The sequence below is a fragment of the Lepus europaeus genome, chromosome 1 (genome assembly GCF_033115175.1).
Source record: "Lepus europaeus isolate LE1 chromosome 1, mLepTim1.pri, whole genome shotgun sequence".
Classification (NCBI taxonomy): Eukaryota; Metazoa; Chordata; class Mammalia; order Lagomorpha; family Leporidae; genus Lepus; species Lepus europaeus.
In genome coordinates, this window is record NC_084827.1 from 90,699,427 (window position 1) to 90,717,125 (window position 17,699).

Below are 17,699 nucleotides of genomic sequence, written 5' to 3' on the forward strand. Positions count from 1 at the left end.
TGTTTTGCCTCTAAAAGGCTGAATTCTGCATCCTTTAGCTTGGTGGCAACATTCAGGTTGTGAGTCCGGGTTGTTGAATACTTGGCAAGGCTTCCAAGATTAGGTTTCCATTTATAGCCTTTCTGGGAAGGTCCAGAAAGGTCCAGGCTTGGAATAAATGGCCTCATGAAATCATCATTCTCTCCTGGATCTTCTGCTGTAATGGGGTATTTCACGGATCCTTGTGAATGAATCTAATTACAGTATGGAATTCTCAGGTATGATAGGGTTAACCCTATTGGGCTTCTGTTTAGTGATTTTATATTTGAGGATTTAATTTGTGGAACCATACGTTGGCGTTGAGCAATAAAATTCTGAGGCTGAGTTGATTAAATGGCCCTCGAAATATGAAGGTGGAGTTGATTTATGGGAAGTTGGCGCTTGCTGCTGATAACTATAAAGGGAGGTATTTTTATGCTAAGTTCTAAAATAGAGCTGATGAAAATGCAAATGAAATCAAGGAGTGTCTGGGTGCTTTGCATGAAAAAAAAAAGCGTGCTTACCTTTGGGAATCTAAAGTATGATTGAGATTATTTTTAAATACTCAGTTGGATGCTTTTGAGATTATTTTTGGATTCTAGACATTGGAAGCTTTATTTAATTTCATTAATAACACTCACTTATAGGTCACCATATTCTTAATCATTCTGTTTTTTTTTCTTCTTATAATTGAGATTTAATTGCTAGGGCAATGAGAGCTAATGGAGGAGTTGTGTGACTCGGGGCAAGTCACTAGATTTCTCCAGGCTTCATCTTAATTTGTGCTATGAGAAGGAGCCCAGATAATCTCAAAGGCTGTCAGCTCAGAAATTGCATGGCTTCTACATCTGTTTCTTGGATTTAGTATTATGGGTACAGGTGCTTTTGTTATTGGTTGTGGCTATTTCATTGATAGAATTCTTTTGACATAGGAAAATGAGTACAATAAGGAAATCAACTTCAGTGATCTTGTGTTTTGGTCCTAAAATACAGTTCAGTTCTGACTTGCTTCCTCCTGGTAGGACTCCAGGGAGGGGGAAAAGTGGCTTTTGGAATCTTTCTCGCTGGGTCCTCAGCTCCTGAATACATCAGAACCGAACAGCCAGAAGGCAGAAAGACCTGTCTCTCCATAGTTCAAACATTGCCAGAGTGCAAGCCATTCTTTTTGAAATGAGTGTGCAAGAGTTATTGGAAACTCTTGCACCTGAGACCACCAAATGGATGAATTCTGCAGTGGTATGAAACCTCCACAGTTACAAAGCATTTGTTTAAGGTATTGTTTTGTTTCCCATCCGGTACAGACTGAAAGTTTTCTTTTAGACTCACCAGGACAAGTTAAGGGCTGGCCTGGGGGAAGAAATGTCCAGCTCTCACTTGGGAGAAAGCCCATGGTGACGTCTGCATTTTCACTCTTCCTGACCTCATGAGCCCTGGGCCCAGAAGACCACGTGCCCTGTTTGTCCTGCAGGAGAAGAAACATTTCTGCACTAGGAGCCAGTGTAGGCTGTGGATTCCATGTGGTAAAGGTGGACGTCCCTGTCTTTCTAAAGAAGCTGGGCAATATATGGCCTGCACCTGGTCGGGCTTAGCAGGGTGTTTCTCATCCTTGTTCTACACTGGGCCACAAGAGGGGCAGGAGAGCAGAACTGAACTTGACTCTTGCAGGCTACCTGCCCTGCTCCAAGATGGCCATGCTGTTGGATTCTGAAAGGAATGTGATGAATGAGGAGTGGCGTAGGTAGGCAAATCTTAGGCAGTTGGAACTGTAGCTGGTTTAGCCAGAACCATTGTTAAAGTAGAGTCAGAAATCAATCCCTGTAGCTTTTCTTGCTGTTCACGTCCTGCATTGGGTTGATTGCCAGTGGAGTCATTTAGCAAATCCGGTTGTTGAATCCTTAGGGGAAGGCTGTGATACATGTCTGCTGTCCTTGGTATTGTGCATTTTCAGGGCTGATCTAGGCTTTAATGTTCACGGAAAAGAATAGTTATATGAGGGGTTAATGACTGCAGTAAGACACAGTGAGCAGTCAAAGTGTACTGAAGAATGTCAAAAAGCATGTTGGAGTGCTGGTGCTATGGCATAGCAGGTATATTTGCCGCCTGCAGTGCCAGCATCCCACATAGGTACAGGTTCAAGTCCTGGCTTCTCCACTCTCTGCCGTGGCCTGGGAAAGCAGTGGAGGATGGCCCAGATACTTGAGCCCTGCCCCAGAAGAAGCTCATGACTCCTGGCTTTGGATTGACCCAGCTCTGGCTGTTGCAGCCATCTGGGCAGTGAACCAGTGGATGGAAGACTCTCTCTCGCTTTCTCTCTCTTTCTCCCTGCTTCTGTCCTTAAGTAACTCTAACTTTCAAATAAATAAATACATTTTTTTTTTTTTTAAATACACCATAGTTGGAATTACTCTCAGAACCCATTGAAGCTTGTGGTCCTGCTGGATTCTGGACCACATAGTTTTCTCTGGAGGTGCTAGGCTGCCCTCTGGTGGTTAAACAATACACACACATACAATTACTTGCTCCTTCGATCAGCTGCCCTTCAAGACTGTTTGCGGCTAAGTAGATGGGTTTTTATTCCAAATATTTTGTCTCGATTTTTATTTACAGTAGAATTCTGAAACTTGAAAACCAAATATAGATCATGCAGAAATGTTAGCTGTCACATCTTGTCTTCTAAAGGTGGATTTAGGCTGTTCTCACGTGATTTTAATGATCTACATCACTATCTGCTTGGAAGGGCAGCTTTGAAAAGGCAAAGAAAAATAGATTGATGATAACAAGAAGTCATGCAGGGACCCTTAGAGGGGCTTTTGATGATGAGAAATATGCTCTTAGTCTTTACATTTTCCTTTTAATTGGGGACCTTGTAGAAAGTCTTTCTTATTTCAATCCTTGCTCATATAGAAGTATACTCAAGACATTAAGCTACTTCTCTGCATGATTAGGCAGCATATAGAAAGCATAACTGAAAATTTAATAGAGTTTTTGTAGGGACTAAGGGTCATCTTTGAATACTGGGCCTCACTGCTGTTAAAGAGATATAAGGTGTTAGACAATGAAAGGAATACTGCTTTAGATTTAGCTCCTTTTAAAAATCATCAATATTTTTTCACTCTGATGTCATCTCTTATATACTAAAAATGAATTGTAATGAAAAACCTGGTTAACTGAGGATTGCATTTAGTAGAGATTTTCAATGTAAAGTCCTCTGTGAGCTTTAGGGTTTTCAGAGATTATCTTCAGCTTGCCCCATGGTAAGGCATGCTTAGCCAGAAATCCAGGACGCCCTGAAGCTCCCTGGTCAGGTTTCACGAGGTCCACGAGCCTCTGGAAATATTTAAGCACGTTCCCTTCTGTGCTCAGTTGGCAGATGTGAATGGAGTCATTGAGGAGGAGTTCACCATGGCCCGCCTGTACATCAGCAAGATGAAGTCTGAGGTCAAGTCCCTGGTGAACCGCAGCAAACAGCTCGAGAGCGCCCAGATGGACTCCAACAGGAAGATGAATGCCAGTGAACGGGAACTGGCAGCCTGCCAGCTGCTCATCTCCCAGGTGAGCCGCCCTTTCCTGCTCGTCTCACGGGCGGCCCTCTGCAGATCTGGTCCCTGCACACCTCCACTGCTACTGAAGGGCCCACAAGGGAAGTTGGTGTCTCTTGCTTTATGGAAGCATGGCTTCCCTTGCAAGGACAGCTCAGCTTTATTCTTCAGGCTGGTTTTTGTGGTGTCAACTACATGGATTCCTTTGAGTCGCTTTTCTCTCTAAAGGGTTTATCTGTATATCTTGATGGATGCATGGAGGGGTGGGTATATAAGAAGATGCAGATGGATTATGAATGTACAAGATTAGGCAGAATCTCTGAAATTCCTATCAATTAAGGAGCATTCTTTCATTTTTAAAATCTCTACCACAGGTCTAAAGTAGTATAAGAAAAATGAAAGCACTCCTATTGCTATTAAGCTTAGCAGTAGGTAGCATTTTATTGAGTTTTTACTGTGTGTCATGTACCATGATAAATTTTTTTAAATTAATTTATTTGAAAGGCAGAGGTACAGGGAGGCAGAGGCAGAGGGAAAAAAGAGAGAGAGAGGGGTCTTCCACCTGTTGGCTCACTCCCCAGATGGCCACAATGGCTGGAGCTGGGCCGATCCGAAGCCAGGAGCCAGAAGCTTCTTCCAGGCCTCCCACTCAGGAGTGGGGGCCCAAGGACTTGGGCCATCTTTTGCTGCTTGCCCAGGACATAGCAGAGAGCTGGATCAGAAGTGGAGCAGCTGGGACTTGAACTGGCATCCTATGGGATGCTGGCACTGCAGGCTGCGGCTTTACCCACTACACCACAGTGCTGACCCCAATAAATATTTTTACGTGCTTTTTCTTGCTTGAACTTAGAAAATCCTGGCAAGCAGGATTTCAGCTATGGAAACTGAAGCAGATTACATGTATGTATTGACTCACACACATATAACCAGTGCATGGTAGAGCTGAAACTCAAACCAAAGTATGTGTGAACCCATAGCCAATGTTTTCAATCCCAAGGGCACATTTCATTTGCACCCTGAGTAATGCTGCTTTTCTTCCCATTGTAGTGGTAATTTCCATTTTAGTAGGTTGTTTCAGAAAACAGCAACCTAGCTTCTGGGCTCACACTAATATCTGAGCATGGTAATTAGGTTTGGGGTTTCTGTGCGTGGTCCATCTGAGTGTTGTGACTGCTTTATGTCAGTTGTTAAAACAGCCTAGGTCATTTAGGGGAAACAGACACCAACAGGGTTGGTGCATCAAACAATACTGACAGACAAAAGCATGCTTTGTGCTGGTATTCTTTTAAGAATATTAATGTGTAATCATGGAAACAACTCCAACCTCCATGTCTAAAATGGATCTGCGAGATTCTATCTTATAAGTAACAACAAGCAGAAATGTATGGAAAAGATTATTCATTTCTAGCATGTGATAGTGAAATTGATGCATACTGTTGGCCAGTCCTTTTTGAAAGTAATTCAGAAATTAAAAAAAATGATCAGAATGTAAGTACACTTTGGTCCAGTAATTTCATTTATTCTGTTTTTACTGGTAATAAAGTGAAAAGTTTTCATTTTGTATGGTATTATCATTTCCTACTTAAGATATTGACACAAGAAGTTAAATTACCCAATTATCTATTGATGAACTAGTAACATAAAGTTACATGGAAGAACATTATGCAGCACTTAAAAAAATCTATGAGACCTACTCTTTTGGAAAACACAATCATAAAGTTAAATGAAAGTGAAAATGCCAACTTAAAGTTGTATATGCTTTACAACCTGTAAAATATTCGTCTCTGTAGATGACTCCAGGAATAGACGAGGGACATAGTTCATAAATTGGAGTGATTTACAAGTGAAACTTACACCACTTTTTTCTAGATTTGCTTTATAAGATTTAATCTTTATAAGTATATATATTATCATTTATATAAAGACATTTTTGTAATATAAAAATTGAGAAAAAATGACAAACATCAGGGGATGGTGCATCTCAAGTCTGATGTGTAGATCATCCGTGACACCAACAGCATGAGTGTTGGGGAGTCATTCCCTTAACATTTAGGGGCAAGGCAGTGGTACACATAGAGGCCCTGGAGCCTGTAGCCCTGTGTCTCCTCTTTCCAGCTGGACATACTGGCTCCATGTCCTAGTCCATCTGCTCCCTTTGTGCACTGATGGGACTCTGTCAACCACCATCTGTAGATGGACAAAGATGGGGCAGTGCTGGCCCTGGAAGTAGCCCAGGGCTATTGTAGTGGGGAGTTTCTAGGTCCCTAGTGCTCGGCAAATGGTCTAGAAGGAGATCTGGATTCAGGTGGACATACTACCGTCACTGATGAACTCTTTGCTCACTAGATCTGGATGTAGCCAAAGGAGGGCCCCAATGGGGTGCTCTAAAGTGTAGGGCTCAGGATCAGGATCCCCATTGCCCAGGTCTCACAGTGACAATGATTTTGGTGTATGAAATTAGAATATTGGGATGTCTTGAGATTAAAGAACACCCGTGTTAGAAAGTTCAAGTTCAGTTTTCAATTAGGTGCTGTTTTGCACTTTGCAATAATTCACACAAAGCCAAATATTTAATATTTTATGATGTGATCTATGGAATGTGACAAAATGTTTCAAGCCAAAAGCTATCTTTGTTTATACTCAACCTCTTTAACGCAAGCAATGCTTACAAACAATGACTCAACTGATTCGTGTTTTTGAAAAAGTTATTTCATTAGGTTGGAGCTCAGCCTCCTGGGTCTTTCTTCCTAAACATGGACTCCCTAGATCTGGAGGGGGGTGATGTTCTGTGTACTTTCCATCTGCCTACAAGTCAGGACTGTCCCCGTTCTGCCAGTGAGCTCCCATTCATTCATTCCACTAGCATTTATTAAGTGCCTACTTCATACCCTCAGGGAGCTAACAAGTAATAAAATAGGTAAACCATGTAGAGGATGAGTACTGTAAGAAAACACTGGGGCTTGGGCAATAAGGAGTCACCTGGGGCAATGTGGTGGGACTGTGGGGAGGGAAGTCTTCCAAAGGGAGACAGTAACACAGAATGCAAGGTCCCTGACACGTGAGTTGGTGTGCTTGAGACAGGGTGAGGTCTTTCAGCCCTGGGCATTTTCCTAGCCCCTTTCCCTCCAGCATCCTCTTCTGTGCTAGGGCTCGTCTCATGTTAGTGGATGGCAAGGAGAGGCAGGGCCATGAACATGGAGAATGGAGAAGCACGTGGGAGAAGCAGTGGACTACTCTGGTCAGTGAGCCCGGGTCCAGGCCCGGGGCAGAATATGCACCAGCAGAGCTGGCACTCAAGAGAAGGGCCCAGGAACCTGTCTTCTGGTTCGTCTTTCCATGGGTCAGCCCCAGGCTAGCCTGGACAATCACTTGCTAGTCATTCACTCCTCCTTTTAATATGTTTTCTTGTTTGAAGCATGAAGCCAAGATTAAATCTCTGACAGACTACATGCAGAACATGGAACAGAAGAGGAGGCAGCTGGAAGAGTCCCAGGACTCGCTCAGCGAAGAGCTAGCCAAGCTCCGAGCCCAAGGTAAATATTTGCCCACTCTGCAGGTGTCAAACTCCTGACTTAAAGCAGCCAGTCTCTAGCTGGCTGGAGTCACGATGTTTACTTTTGCTCCAGCTTTGCATTTCTAGGTCTGCTGAAAACCATAGCATAACTGGGGGAGGGGAAAAAAAAGAATTCTCTAGAAGACCACCCCCACCCTGAATCTGCTTGTCTTCCCATTTTACCCTCAGCCCACCCACTTGTGCACGTCAGAATCCACCTGCTTCCCTCAGGCACTGGCGCCTGCCTGTTGGACTTTGCCAGATGCCCTCTGGTTCTGCCCATTTCTGTCTTTGTTGCCATTGTGCAGGATAATCGAGTGGTAGGGCTATGTATCTACTGAGGTAGCCCATCCACAGTCTGTCCTGGGCCAGCCGCTGTGCTGTATCCCACAGGATGACTTTAACACACCGGGTTCTAGTCCCGGTCGCGGCACCGATCCTGTCCCGGTTGCCCCTCTTCCAGGCCAGCTCTCTGCTGTGGCCCGGGAGTGCAGTGGAGGATGGCCCAAGTGTTTGGGCTCTGCACCCCATGGGAGACCAGGATAAGCACCTGGCTCCTGCCATCGGAACAGCGCGGTGCGCCGGCCGCAGCGCGCTTCCGCGGCGGCCATTGGAGGGTGAACCAACGGCAAAAGGAAGACCTTTCTCTCTGTCTCTCTCTCACTGTCCACTCTGCCTGTCAAAAATTAAAAAAAAAAATAAAAAATAAAAAAATAAAATAAAATTCACATTCTGTCTTGGCCCCTGGCCCCTGCGTCTGCCCCCTCCATGGCATTTTGTTGCTCTTCATGTGAAGTCTGCACTCCCGCCTGGCTTACTTAGCATCCTGTACCCAGTAGCAAACTCTTTTCCTTTGCCAGGCAGCCTCTCCCAGTCCCCTTTGTTGATGCATAGGAAGCATTTAAGAAACACGAATAAACAGAAGCAGAAATCCAGGAGAGGCAGCTGGAAACCCAGTGACCAGAGCAGGGGTTAGGAGGCTGTGCATTGTGCAGTGTGGGACCTAGCAACACAACTATTGCTGATGGCGATGGAAGTTGTTGAGCTCTTTTGGAAAGCTATTTGAAAATACATATTAATAATTGTAATTTTTCTCTGCTTTTTGATCCTTAGATCGCACATATTCATTGCAGAATTTGATCAACAAAAAGAGTAAAAAGAAAGCCACCTGTCAATTAAATCAACTATGATATGTTGCTTAATAGAACAGACTGTTTTTCATAATGGAAACATTTTTTCACATTGTCTTTAATGTGGTTATTACTACTAAAAACAGATGGAAGTTGTTTTCCTAGAAATGAATACTTAAACGTGGTTTTGATAGGGAAGTAAGATCGGTGATGATATTCCCCCTCCTTTTATTTATTTATTTATTTATTTATATTTTTTTTTTATTTTTGACAGGCAGAGTGGACAGTGAGAGAGAGACAGAGAGAAAGGTCTTCCTTTTGCCGTTGGTTCACCCTCCAATGGCCACTGCAGTAGCGCGCTGCGGCCGGCGCACCGCGCTGTTCCGATGGCAGGAGCCAGGTGCTTATCCTGGTCTCCCATGGGGTGCAGAGCCCAAACACTTGGGCCATCCTCCACTGCACTCCCTGGCCACAGCAGAGAGCTGGCCTGGAAGAGGGGCAACCGGGACAGGATCGGTGCCCCGACCGGGACTAGAACCCGGTGTGCCGGCGCCGCAAGGCGGAGGATTAGCCTGTTGAGCCACGGCGCCGGCCCCCCCTCCTTTTTTTAAAATTCCCTTTATTACTGCTGTTCAGTTACTTGCTGGGTGAACACATTGTGTTTTGAATACCAAGGCAAATTAATAAAGAAAGGACACACCCACCACACTGCAACTTTGTAGGAATGAATGTTAGGAACATGGTGCACCCCAAAAGCTGGAGATAGGAAAGGCTTTTTCCTCCTTGAGCTTGATCTCTGCAGTGGTGCCAGAGTGCAAGCCAAATAGGGTCCAGAAGACGTGAGATGAAGTGGGACAGACTAGAGAGAAGTCAAGAGCTGAATGCCACTGCCTCACCCCAGTTTCCTCCCCGCTCCTCAGCCCCACTTCAGGCAGCCCGTGACACTGTGCTCCAGGGCCCAGCCACCAAGTATACGCTGAGCCGGGAGTGCTACGCGGCCCTGCGCACAGTGGGGTCTTTTCCAATAGAATCTTGTGTGTTGTTTGTTTCCCGTGTTCTTGTTCTTAGATTGTGTGTGTCCCCCCGCCCCACCCCGCGCCCCGTGAGGACCTTTGCCCCTGCAGTCGCCCCTGTCCCCGAGGGCTGTGGTCCAGGGGACTTAAGAGAAGCTGCAGGAGAGGTCAGCCTTGGTGCCAGCCGGCAGGGCACCCGCTCCTCTGTGCCAGTGGTTGTGACAGGTGCTCCATGCAGATGTTTCACTCTGTTGCCCTCGGGTCTTTCATTTCTGTTGCTGCATGTGAGTCCTGCTCAGAGAATCTTAAATCGTCATTTAAATCCAAAACAGAAAAGATGCACGAAGTCAGCTTCCAGGACAAGGAGAAGGAACACCTGACGCGGCTGCAGGACGCCGAGGAAATGAAGGTGCGTCCAGCCGCCCCGTCCTGCGGGCCCAGTGTGCCTTTGATGCACTTGCACTTGATTTTCCTGTTCTAGCAACGTCAGTCGCCTTCATACGTGTGCACCACAGTGGCTTGGCTTAGAAAGGAGGTGACAAACGTCCTGGAACCCTGTGCTGTCTGTAGATGGTGCCTGTGTGCATTCACACCCTGTCCTCTCCAGTACTGTTGGGGAGGGGAAAGGACAGTGCCATCAACCACTGTGGGAGAAGTTCTCGCTCCCTTGAATGGAAGGAAGCGTCCCTCCCTTCAATGTCGGTCGAGAAACAAACACCCCAAGTTTATGTTCCCACCTTAAGCACAGAGGTCTTTGTTTGGGTTACATTTTAGACTTTCAGGCAATTAAAGCGAGAACCAAGAAAATGTCAGATCTTGATTAGTCTTAGGCAAATGGTGAGCCTCGTTGAATGAAAGTGCATAGGTAAGGCAGTGCCTGCAGCTTGGCTCTGCTCTGAACAACAGAACAAAGTTGTGCCTCAGCTCCATGAATCCCTGTCCTGTTTCAGAGGCTCTGGTGAGGAAGGAGTTCTTCACACATCATCACAAATCTGTGCGTGGCCAGGGACTGTTACTCAGCTTTACAGGTGATGAAGTCCGGCTCCCGCAAGTGACCTGGCTTCTCTGAGGTCACCTGGGTAGACCAAGTGTGTGCCCTCTATTGCCTCGGTTAGAGAGAAGCTGTGTAGCTCAGGTGAGCGACAGAATGTCAAGGGAAAGCTTTTTGATTTAATTAGTGGACGACTTTGCTCCTAGGCCCACTCCGTTTCATAACAGATCCTTGGATTTTGTTATTCCAGTAAAGCAAGACCAGATGCTGGGATGACCCTTGTTTTGGGAGCTGAGATGCAGGGGGCACGTGGTGGGAGGCAGAGGTGGGTCCAGGACTTGTCACAGCATGGGCTGCATGCCAGTGGGTGCATGACACGTTTCTCTGGCCTGGGTTGCAGAAGGCCCTGGAGCAGCAGATGGAGAGCCACCGGGAAGCTCACCAGAAGCAGCTGTCCAGACTGCGAGATGAAATTGAAGAGAAGCAGAAAATCATTGATGAGATTCGGGAGTGAGTTGGCCCAGGGACTCTGGGACTCATGGGGCTTGGGGCTGGGCAGGGCTCCGTTCTCTCAGGCCAACTGGGAAGGATGTGGATTTTAGTTGAGGGCCAGCTGTACTCACCCTGTGGGCTCTGTGCTGTGCCCTGGTGATGCCATGGGCTGTGCTGCTGCTTCCGAGGTCTGCTCTTCCATCTGGAGTGGGGCTGCCTGGAGCTCTGGCATGGCAGGCGGCAGGCGGGCCCAGCTGCCCTTTCTCATCCCAGGAGGCAGGTCACTTTGGCAACTTAGCTGGGCGCAGGCAAGCCCCCAGGAGCTGGGGAGATGTTCGTATGAAAGTATGAAAAATCCTAGTCCTGACAGCAGCCGCCCCCTGCTCAGCCCACAGCCACCTGCTCATGGCTCCACCGTGGCTGCCTCAATGTGGATGCATCACACGGGGGTCTGTGTGCAGGTGCCTGTGATGGGCGGCTCTGCTGCCAGGACGACTTCCCCACATTTGTCTACAGTGACGCCCCTCCCCGCCCCACTCCTCCCTGGTGGGAGAGCCCCCGCCCCACAATGCCCTCTACTCCCTCACCTTTCCCTCACTGGCAACACAGGTGTCACTTGCTGCAAGGGGCTTTCCGGTCCTCTCCCAAGGCTCCTTAAAGGTTTTGCACCACAGAGCCAGCCCCATGGCAGTCTCTGAACCGCTTTGGAGAATGACGTTTTAAATGCTTCAAGGAAAAGATGGAGAATTACAGGAAAGCCAATTACGTCGAGATACAGTTCCATGCACTGACCCCCGCGCCCGGGAGGTCTAGACCGAAGATGCCCTCCCCTTCTCCTCTCTGTAGACAGAGAACCAGATTTCTATGAGGGAACCGAGGTTAAATCATTTACCGAAGGTCACATCGTTAACTAGGAGTCAGGCTGGAGTTGGAGTTTAATTCAGTAGACTACTGGTTCAAATCTCTTCTCAGTGTATGTGAGCTGCTGGTACACTGCATTTGCATTTTATAAAAGGAGAATGGTAACCGAAGCCAAAGTGTGAATGGTGAGTTGGGTGCACACAGCCCACCCCAGGAACACACGTAGCAGCCTCTCTTCCCTTCTCCTACTGGGTCACCACTGTTGTCACTCATGATGTGCTTGTATCATGAAAGGAGGCGGAAAAGGGAGGCAAGGAAGAGAGGGAGGGTTCATGAGCGAGTTGGTAGGTGGGGAAGCTTCTTGGTTAATGCCTTTCAAATAGACTCCAGATTTCCTTGATGTAATAGATACTGATCTTTTACATATAAATTACATATATTTATGTGAATATATATAAAAATCAGAGAGATAGAGAGACAGAGAGAGATATCTTCCATCCACTGCTTTATTCCCCAAATGCTGCAACAGCCAGGTCAGGCCAGGCCAAAGCCAGGAGCCAGGCACACCTTCTGGGTCTCCCACATTGGTGGCAGGGGCTCAGATACTTGGGCCATCACCCCCAAGCACATTAGCGGGGAGCTCAATGGGACTGGGACTCCATCCTGCCACTCCAGCATGGGATGCAGACATCCCAAGTGGGGCTTCACCGGCTGGGCCACAGCGCCCGCCTCTGTAATCTGTTCCTTTATAGTGGAGGTGTAAGAATACTGAGCTGATGCAAGTTTGACCAAATGCCTGCAACAGGCGCCCAGGTGCCATTTGCAGTACAGGCTGGACTCGGTTCTTGGTTGCTCCTCTCGACACCCCTCCTCGAGGGCCCACCCAGCAGGAGCTGCCCTGTGTCAGCGCGGCATTCGGACCTGGCAGACATTTTCAGACCATCTGATTTCAGAGGAATCCCAGAGGCACCTGAGTGGGTGCCTGCCCGGGGGTTGGGGAGCCGAGCTCATAGGACTCTTCTGTTGGGGCTCCCCTCCTCTCTTAAAATATCAGCCATGTTCCTAGCTCATTACTTTCCCCTGAAGTGCTTGCACACCAGCAAACTGTAAATACATCCCCAAAGCTTTTGTTTCATGCCTGTTAGATGCTTCCCAGAAATTAGTTTTTCTCTTGGGCAGGGAGGAAGCTGTGAGGTTGTTCTCTGATCCTGCAAAATCCTCCAGAATTGTGGCCTTTATTGCACAGAACTAATAGGCTTGGAACAGAACCACGGTTCGAGCTGGATGACTCAGAGTTTCAGACTGATGTGGAATACATTGCTTTTTCCTCTCCATTTCAGCTTGAATCAGAAGCTGCAACTGGAACAAGAGCAGCTCAGTTCTGATTATAACAAGCTGAAAATAGAAGACCAAGAGAGAGAGATGAAACTGGAAAAGCTTTTGTGAGTGCACTTCAAACCTTCCCTCTGTTTTCTCTCCTCCCTGTGAGGTCTTTGAAACTCACGTTTTGCGATTTAGATACCTAGGTGGTTAGATTCGATTGGGCTAATTTATTGTTTATATTTTTAAATTTTTATTTGAGAGGCAGAGAGAGTGAGCTCCCATCTGCTGGTTCACTTTTCAAATGCCTGCAACAGCTGGGGCTGGGTGGTGGCTGAAGCCAGGAGCTGGGAACTCCACCAGGGCCCACACGGGGGTGGCAGGAACACACTCACTTGAGCCATCACCAGCGCCTCCCAGAGTCTGCATCCTCCAGGAAGCAGGAGGGAGGAGCCAGAACTGGGACTTGAACCCAGACATGCTGCTGGAGCATGCAGGTGTCTTGACTGCTGGGCAAAGCAGTGGCTCCCAATTAGGCTGATTTTGAAAGAGACAATAGCTGTGTGTGTGCTTGCTGGCTTGTTTTGCTGATTTATGTGCAGGTGTAAATAGTGTCTGCTTAGATCTCTGATCCCCCTCCGGTGGTTTATGAGTCCTTTTTGTTTTTCAGATTGCTCAATGATAAAAGGGAACAAGCCAGAGAGGACCTGAAAGGGCTGGAGGAGACGGTGGTATGTCCAGATGTTTCCCTACTTCTTTTCATCTCAAAGACCAGATCAATTGTCCGTGATTTGTGTATCTGAAAATTTCATCTGTGCATACCCTTCCATTTTAGATATAAAATATCCTGGGGGGAAAGTGGAATTTGTAGGATTATTCTCCAACTCCTGGTAGAATCAAAAGTCAGTCCTTAGGGCTGTGATCCTGGAGCCCCTGAGTGAGAATCAAGCTGAGTTGCAAATCTTCCGTTTTACAGTCTCTGCAGTTGGTGACTTCCACTCGAACATTCAGCATTCCCCTAGGTGCTTGGATATGTCAGTCAGCAGATCTAAGTTCCCTGCCCTCATGAAGTTTACCTTCGGCTGGGGCAGACACAGTGAGGCACAAAGAAGCAACCGCGCACAGCAGCCTCCCAACAGCTGCGTCACTGGTCGTTACCTGTAGGCGGTCATGCTCCAAAAATATTACCGTGCAGTGAGGGATTAAGATAGTTTGAAATTGTGAGAGAGAACGAGCACATTCACATAACTTTTATTATGCTACATTGTTGTAACTATCTTACTAGTTTTTTAATTAATTTCTTACCAGCCCTAATTTAGAAATTAAACTTTATCCAAGGTAGGAGTCTATATAGGAATAAACCAATTATATATAGGGTTCCATCCTGTCCAAGCTTTCCAGTATGCACTGAGGGTCATGGCTAGGGGTGGGCACTGTACTCCATCTGAGGCTTCTTGAGAGTGCAGGGGGTGGTGATTATGGACGCCCCAAGAGGAGGTGATCTCTGGGCCGGGCCTTGAAGCTGGGGAAGAAACAAGTCTTGGGGATACCTGGGGAAGAACACAGCAGCAGAAGCAATGCCAAGGTGCTGTGGTGAGCCCATGTCTGGCATGTTGGAGGGCAGCAAGGAAGCGAGTGTGGCTGTGTCTGAGGGCAGGGAGGGTGGAAGGCGGTGCACGGGCGTAATGGCCAGAGGGGCTGCTTTCTAAGGAGGGCCTCGAGACCTGCAGGGTTTGCGGCAGAGCTGTGATAGACCGCCTCACCTTCGCAAGGGCTCATTAAGATTTTCTCTGTTCTGCATCTGGAGTCTTTGGTTCAGCTTCTGCTTAGCTTTTGTTTCGGCCGCTCTGCAGGATGGCCGCCTTGCTCTGAGCCCTACAAGGTGAGTACTGGCCATGCCATACAGTGGCATGGTTGAAGCCAGCCTGTTCTGGCATCTCCTCTCAGTGTGGAGAAAACATGTTCAGGCTTTCACAGCAGTGGAGAGATCTTGTTCAGATACATTCACATGAACCTGTGTGGGACCAGTCCACCTCTGAGAACCTGGGGACCCCATGTAGGCAAAGCGACCCTCAAACCTGGACCCGAGGCTGCCCTCGTGCCCCAGGTGGTGGTGGGTGCTGTGCAGAGCCAAGGAGGAAGGGATGAGGGCACAGCTATTCAGGGCAGGAGGAGGATGTGAAAGTGCCTGGGAAGGTGGCCTTGCAAGCGTGGAGAAGGGGGCCGCAACATGTCTTCATCTGCATTTGTTTCACGAGAGAAGTAAGGCCCACAGTTATGGGTAATTACAAAAATTCAGACAAATGTTGACCGCTAATCATTCTCTCTCCCTGTTCAGCCAAGGATAAGTGATTGCAGGGTGTTTTCTTCCTCTCCCCACACGAGCTCTGTGAACACCCTCACCCACTACCCCGCCCTTCCACTGCCCTCCCTCTGTTGCACCTGCACCACAGCTTCCTCACGCAGTTGAGCACGTGCGCCACCACATACTCACATAAGGGCTCAGACCCACAGCCCCTACCTTCCCCGTCTGTCGCGCATGCTCACAGGCTCACACTGCTGCTCTCTCATCTGCACCTGGGCACTAACTATGTATACACACTTGTGTCCACACCTGAGTACTTAGAACGTATGCACATACATGCCCATGGCATGCATACATATAGCTCATGTCAGTGTCCATACTAACATGTGTGCACATGCATGTGCTCACTAGAGAGCACCCATAATTTGTTATGTGCACACTCACACTCCTGCTCAGTCACACACAATCACTCCCATGCACTCGCTCACTCTCACACTCACCTTTATGCATCGTCACCTACAAAGTCCCTAGTAGACCTTTGTGCCAATGCTGTCATTTAATATACACTCCCAGTGTTTTCACACAGTCACATTCAGGCACTTAGATTTATGTATACATTTACTCAAAAGGCAGAGCAATACGGAGAGAAGGAGAGACAGAGAAAGAGATCTATCTGTTGATTCACACCCCAAGTGGCTACAATGGCCAGCTTTGGGCTAGGCCAAACCAGGAGCCAGGAACGCTATTATAGTTTCCCATATGGGTGGCAGGGGCCCAGACACTTGGGCCTTCATCCAGTGCCTTCCCAGGCACATTAGCATGAAGATGGATTGGAAATGGAGCTGCTGGGACTTGAACCGGGGTGAACTGAGATGCTGGTGTAGCAAGCAGAGGCTTAACCTGCTGCACTAAAGCACCAGCCCTAGCATTCACATGCGCTCTTGCTAACTCATACGCAGGTCACAGCCACCCACATCTGCCCTTGTTCCCACTCAGACATACTCGTGTGCTTTCTCTCTCATGCTCCTAAGTGTGATATTGAAGGGTATCTAATCAGTTCTTCTGCCCTTTGTCGTGTTCAGATGGCTTTTCGATGATACATCCTCTCTACCAGCCCCCTCATATCTGTCCACTCTCATTCCAGCTCTGTGCTCCCTGGACAGGCACACACAGAGGATGCTCCTCCCCATGCATGTGCCTGTTCTGCACACACACGTGTGCACACACACGCAGACCCACCCACACAGCGGCTCCTTGCTCTCTCCCTCCCTCTCATGTCTGTTGCTGTCACTTACCTTGCTGTTAGACACACACACGCACACTTTTTGAATCTTGGCTTGGAGCCCTGCAAAACATGCTATTTCAGTTCCCTCCGCCCAGGAGCCCTCCCCAGGCTGTGGCTGATCTTCTAGCTGTTCTCTGCTGCCCATTCTTGAGCTCTCCCTAGTGCAAGGCCTGTCTTGCCTCCTGGAGCATTTGGCTTGGATGGGCCAGGAATGGTACCTGCTGGTATTGAAGTCTGGGAAGCCCACTGCAGGGGACCACTACGGGAAGGGCTGACTGGCTGGTGGGTATCCTGAGCCCCTGGCTGCCTTAACAGGCCTGTCTGGGCTCTGGGGCTGGACTCTTCCTCCTGCTGGGTTGATGGGCCTACGATTTTTGCCGCTGGGGCCCACCATCACTGTGTACTGTAATGGGAAGCTGAGTCTGGGGATTTTACGAGGAGGGTAGCATCCTGGGACAGGAGGAGATTTGGGGGAAGCTGGGAGGTTGGAAAACGACGTCCTGGCAGCCACACAGCAGTTGCCTAAGTAAATGCGACGTATCACCTATTCCAGTTGTCTCCAATTGCTCCTCCAAACTCCTCTTTCCTCCTGTTTGTTGTTGAGTCCGCTTAAAAACAAGTGGAAATGAGAGCAAGTTGCCAAACTCAGGACTCCATCCTCCCAGGGAGACGCCTGGCCCCTGAATAAGACACCAGGTGTTTTCTTCCCATTCCCCCTGGATGTGGTGGTGGTTTTTGTGGAAAAGGTGACCTGTGATTACAGTTGAGTCTGTGATAAAATCACCGAAGCCTGAGGGAGAGCGTGCAGAGCCCGTGCAGGCACTGAGGGAGGAGGGTGTGGGCTGAGCTCCGTCTGGCCAGGGATAGGACGGCGTGACCGTGTAATTCAGCGCCTCGCCGCACCCTGATCCCGTGCTGGGAGGTGGCTCAGCCTCTAACAGGTACTGTGTGCATGTTATTCATATAATAGATCCATTTGGCTTCCTGTAGAAAGTAATTTATCTCATCCTGGGATGCAGTTGACTTCAGGTGCTCCTTATGTCAACACACCATTGGCCCCAGTAATCAGACTTTAAATTAACAGAGAACCCTTCTTCCCAGACACTTAGTGTTCCCATAGCTTTGTCACTCATTTCTTACCCTCTTTATGAGCACATGTGAGCTGCAGTCTGTGTTAGAGTGGGTCAGTTTA

The 17,699-nt window shown here is 48.0% G+C and overlaps 1 protein-coding gene across 1 annotated transcript in view; it reads left to right on the plus strand.

The window, feature by feature from the left end:
• KIF5C (kinesin family member 5C) overlaps window positions 1-17,699 on the plus strand; it is a 177,482-nt gene that overhangs the window by 129,830 nt on the left and 29,953 nt on the right. The window contains exons 16-21 of the mRNA XM_062186550.1: window positions 3,382-3,570; window positions 6,973-7,090; window positions 9,586-9,662; window positions 10,645-10,754; window positions 12,938-13,039; window positions 13,588-13,648. Of these exons, the coding sequence (XP_062042534.1) occupies window positions 3,382-3,570; window positions 6,973-7,090; window positions 9,586-9,662; window positions 10,645-10,754; window positions 12,938-13,039; window positions 13,588-13,648 (657 nt within the window). The remainder of the gene's footprint in view (window positions 1-3,381; window positions 3,571-6,972; window positions 7,091-9,585; window positions 9,663-10,644; window positions 10,755-12,937; window positions 13,040-13,587; window positions 13,649-17,699) is intronic.